This window comes from Austrofundulus limnaeus, unplaced genomic scaffold (assembly GCF_001266775.1).
Source record: "Austrofundulus limnaeus strain Quisiro unplaced genomic scaffold, Austrofundulus_limnaeus-1.0 Scaffold162, whole genome shotgun sequence".
Lineage (NCBI taxonomy): Eukaryota > Metazoa > Chordata > Actinopteri > Cyprinodontiformes > Rivulidae > Austrofundulus > Austrofundulus limnaeus.
This window is the reverse complement of record NW_013952564.1, coordinates 295,135-299,736: the sequence shown is the minus strand read 5'-3', so window position 1 is coordinate 299,736 and position 4,602 is coordinate 295,135. Positions and strand designations below refer to the sequence as shown.

General features: G+C 36.3%; 1 protein-coding gene across 1 annotated transcript in view; it reads right to left on the bottom strand.

Annotated features, from left to right (window-relative positions):
* The window catches only part of camk1db (calcium/calmodulin-dependent protein kinase 1Db), a 60,443-nt gene that overhangs the window by 28,071 nt on the left and 27,770 nt on the right, over window positions 1–4,602 (bottom strand). The window contains exon 3 of the mRNA XM_014017137.1: window positions 2,634–2,708. Within this exon, the coding sequence (XP_013872591.1) occupies window positions 2,634–2,708 (75 nt within the window). The remainder of the gene's footprint in view (window positions 1–2,633; window positions 2,709–4,602) is intronic.

Sequence of the window (4,602 nt, the reverse complement as noted above, 5' to 3'; positions counted from 1 at the left end):
CAATATTATCGTTTATCGCAATAAATTTTGAGACAATTAATCGCCCAGCAAAATTTGTTATCGTGACAGGCCTAATATCACTGTTCACCTAATAAAATACTATACAATGTGTAGTCTTTAAAAGTCAGTAGTAAACACCCCAATAAATTTCTTCAAGGCAGTGCACACTCTAGTTGTCTCACAGTATATAACCAGGGCTCGACATGAAAGGTTACCTGCCCGAAACAAAAATGTTCAAAATTTGATAAAATATAAGAAAAACGTGTAATCTATTTGTACTACAAAAATATTAACATGGTTATACAGAGGTACATAAATATGACGTCTGATTAAACAGATGCAAACATTGCAGACTGAGTCACTCACAGTCAGTCAATTGTTTTATCAAAACATCTTCAAAACCTTTTTTCTAGACCTTTCCAGTGTTTCCCCCAGAGCAGTGGTTCCCAAAGTTGGGGTCGGAACCCAAAGTGGGGTCCTGAAACATCAAGGTGGGGTCCTGAAAAGATTTTCTAAATTACATTTTTGCCTTAGTTGCCTAAAATATATAAATGTAGAATAATAAATATTGTTACTATGCCCATGTTTTCTTGACTTGATACAAATGTTTATCATCCAAAAATAGTTGKGGGCACAGGTCTCTGCTACTGTTATTTTGTGGGTCAAAAGCTGAAAAGTTTTGGAACCACTGCACTTCAGAAATCAATTTAACGTGTAATAAAATAAGTGGTGATGTAATATTTTCCCCATAATTATTACAAAAACACAAAATAAGTATAAATAAGCATTTATATTTGTGTAGCCTTTGTTTTGGGGATTATTAACAAAGTTTGTGTACTCAGACCAGTAATATTTGGGGGTCACAAGTTTTTGCCATGAATATTTTGTGGGTCAGTAGATAAAAAGTTTGGGAACCACTGCCCTAGAGTATTGGCCTTGTGAGGGCTGCTTATAAAAACAGAAAGATCAGCAGCAGCAGCTTTGTTTTAAATACAATTTACAGAACATGAAAAAGTCTGCAGCTTGCATTCATTGAATCTTATAAAGTCTATCTCATATCTAAAGATACATTTAAGATATCTTGAACTGGAGTCTCCCTACAACTTAATGATAAATCTGTTATTTATACTAGTCAGAATATAATTAGAGATATCTTAAGTAGGTATTTTGCCTTGTCAAAATATATTAAGAGATGTCTGTTTGTTTCATTCATTCATAAAAACAAAACAATCTATGTACAGCATTAATAAAACAAAGTAAATCCTACCCTGAATGGTGCAGAGTGTAGAAAAAAACTCTCATATTTGCCCCTTTTTTTTAAAAAATCAACTTCAACAAACAAACAAGCTCAAGCTGGAAAGATCTCCAAATTAAAAAAAACATTTTACTATTTTATCCTAAATAACTAATATGTCTAATTTAGTCATAAAACAATTTCAGATAATTGGAATGTAAGACTGGTGAAGCCAAATTAATGCAATATTGGCCTGCCATACAGTGAGCCTGTTGAACTGACCGACTGCTGCTGCTCTGCGCCGACTGTTACATTAGGAAGATGGATTTATGACTGAACGAACATCCCCATCTTTTTATCATCTCTGTGGGTAACATTACATAAAAAAACTAGTTTTTTTCTCCGACAACTTGGGTGTGATAAAACTACGGTTAAAGTTAAAGCTTCACTCTGCGCGACGTGCAGTGGGACGGAGGGAGAGATTATGAGCTCATGTCTCGCGACACCACATAACTTTTCTACAGCGGAGGCAGAAATTTTGAGGATTTATTCTCTTTTTACATGTTTTAAATTTCTAAATTTCCTCATTTATTTTCAGAATATTTTGAATAAACGGCCCTATAAAAAATAAAAGAAATTGTTCACCTGCCCGGTCAGGCAGGCATCAGGAAACACCCACCTGGCCGAATATGATTTTTACCTGCCCCGGGAAGTCAGGCAATTTTAATTTGTTGAACCCTGATATAAACTCTATGAATAACTCATTATATTGTGTTAAAAATCGAGGTGAAAAAAAGAAGAAGTTATGGTTTCAGGGTGTGTTTCAGTTAAAGCTTTTTTGACCCAGATGCATCCCGAGTTCCTGCTGGTTCCAGTGACAACAAGAATGAAAACAATATCACACAAAAAATGTTTCCTCTTTGTGACTTCAGACATCCTGTTTTCACTTCCTATTTTACTAGAAACTCAAATCAATAATCCTCACCTGTCCTTTATCTGATTATAATGACTTTTTTCTGTACTTCACACAGGAAGAGATCAGGATTTTTCTTATTTACTTCAAGCTGTCGGACTTGTTTCATGGATTTATTTGAACTAAAATGAACTACTGACAAATATGACATTGATATTATTATTATTAAACCCTCACCAGAAAACATACAGCATAAAATGGAAATATTCTACTTAATCTGTCAAGTTTCAGCATCAGCTATGTTATTAAACCTGCCTGCTGTTAGGATTTATTCCTTTTTACAGCATCACTACCTTCACTTAGATGCCTCAAGGACATTACAGACGCTCGCTCATGCTCAGAACGCAGCACATTATCAAAATGACAGGACAAACAGGAGGCCAGCCGCTGACCTAAACAAACAGCGTGGTGGGCTGATGTACTTACAGCTGCATTATGAGGTACAGGTGATTGGAGCTCTCGTAGATGTCCTCCAGAGCCACGATATTCTCGTGCTTTATCCTGGAGAAGGGAACAGAAAAGTCACTTTGCTTGCTGCTGGATAAATGACTGCTGAGTATAAAGAATGACTGATGCTGAAATTGGCTGAAGAAGCTGAAGCCGAGTTGGTCAAGCTAAAAGAAGCAGAGCAATAGGAAACACCAGCTAAAAGGAGCAAAAGATTTAAAAAAAACAGAGAAAGTATGCTGAAGCAGATTTAAAAGAAAACAATGTTTTAAGGAATTTGAGAAATCTTAAACACTTTAAAAAATATATGAAAAAACATAAGTCATATAAGCACCCATATCCTGAATTAGCTCAATGTTTTGATGTACGATGCCTAAAATAGCACAGTTAGTTTGCAAAAAACATACAAAACAAAAACTATTTTTCTTTCCTTTTGTTCTTGTAAATGTGCATGCCAGTGTTTGTGGGAACCTTTTGGAGGGGATGGAGCATTTGAGTTTTATGCTTAATGCAGGGCTATTCAACAAAAATTTGTTATGATTCTCAGGCAGGAAAGAACCCATGATGCAGACAGACTAAAGGTTCCAAAAAACAAAGTATTTATTTAACAAAAAAGGTGCTGACTGGGCAGCTCAAAGCTTGGTAGGGCAGGACAAGTCACAATACAGAACGTAACCAAACAATGACCCGACAGGGAAGTGAAGACAAGACACAGAATATAAATGTGAGACTAATGAGCACAAACAGGAAACACCTGTGGGAGAAACATGAGGATCAGGTGTGAGTGGGCGGGGCTGCAGCAAAGGCAGACAGGAGGAAGAAAACAGACATGACAGAAAACTCAGAATAAAGTCAAAATAAAAACATGAACCCAGACGAAACGTAACAATATTAGCTTTTACCTTTTAAATTTGTTTATTTTGCTGCACTGATTCATAAATTACAAATTTGAATTTGATTTAAAATCTATTTTTTATTTTAAATGAAGCAAAAATGTTGTATTTTTTTACGTATTTTTTAAAAACTCACAGGTGGGCCAGACTGAAGTCACCTGCAGGCTGGATGTGTCCCACGAGCCGCCGGTTGAATAACATAGCTTAATGGATACAGATCTGAGAGCCATGACGCAACAAAAACTCTGTCAAAATAAATTTTATATGATGGATCAAAGTGCTGTGACTTTGCTCAGACGATCTAAAGAAATTGGGGAAATTAAAGATCATCGCTTGACAAAATACCAGAGTGTCAAACTAAGATCGTCTTATGATGAGAAGATATGGAGTTAAAGCTGTTTATTTTTTTCAAACTTTAGGAAAATTGGTAAAAGTTATAACCATTTTTGAGCTGGTTAGTTGTGACTCCAGAACTTCATCAGTTGTAGATGTTTATGAGATATTTTGCTAACAGACAAACAAGCGAACACACATAAGAAAAAACAATATCGCCCGTTTGCTTTTAGAAACAGGCAATAAAAAGGTAACATGCGGTTGATAAAGGGTCTTTAAAAGGGCTGGTGTTTGAAAGGAGAAAGGCAGAAGAGGAGGAGGAAGAGGAGGAGGATGAAGAGGAGGAGGTCTCAAAGGAATAAACAACCTTCACAACTTCTCTTCTTTCTAAGTCTGGAATGAAAATGAGGTTGCAGTTTGAGGAGTGTCAGAAACAAGCAAAGAGAGAGAGAGAAAAAAAACATATATATAAAGGAGAAGAAACACATCAAAAACCAAGAGAAGAGAAAAAAAATTGAGCGAGCTGAAGGATTGCAACTGTAACCAGGCAACTAAACCCAACTTCTGCAACACTGGCTTTGAAAGTCACTGATAACTGAACGACTCGCAGAATTTACCCATCAGGTCCCTGAGGACCATGTGTCACCTGGTGTCAGGGCAATTCTATCACAAGGTGTGTGTGTGTGTGTGTGTGTGTGTGTGTGTGTGTGTGTGTGTGTGTG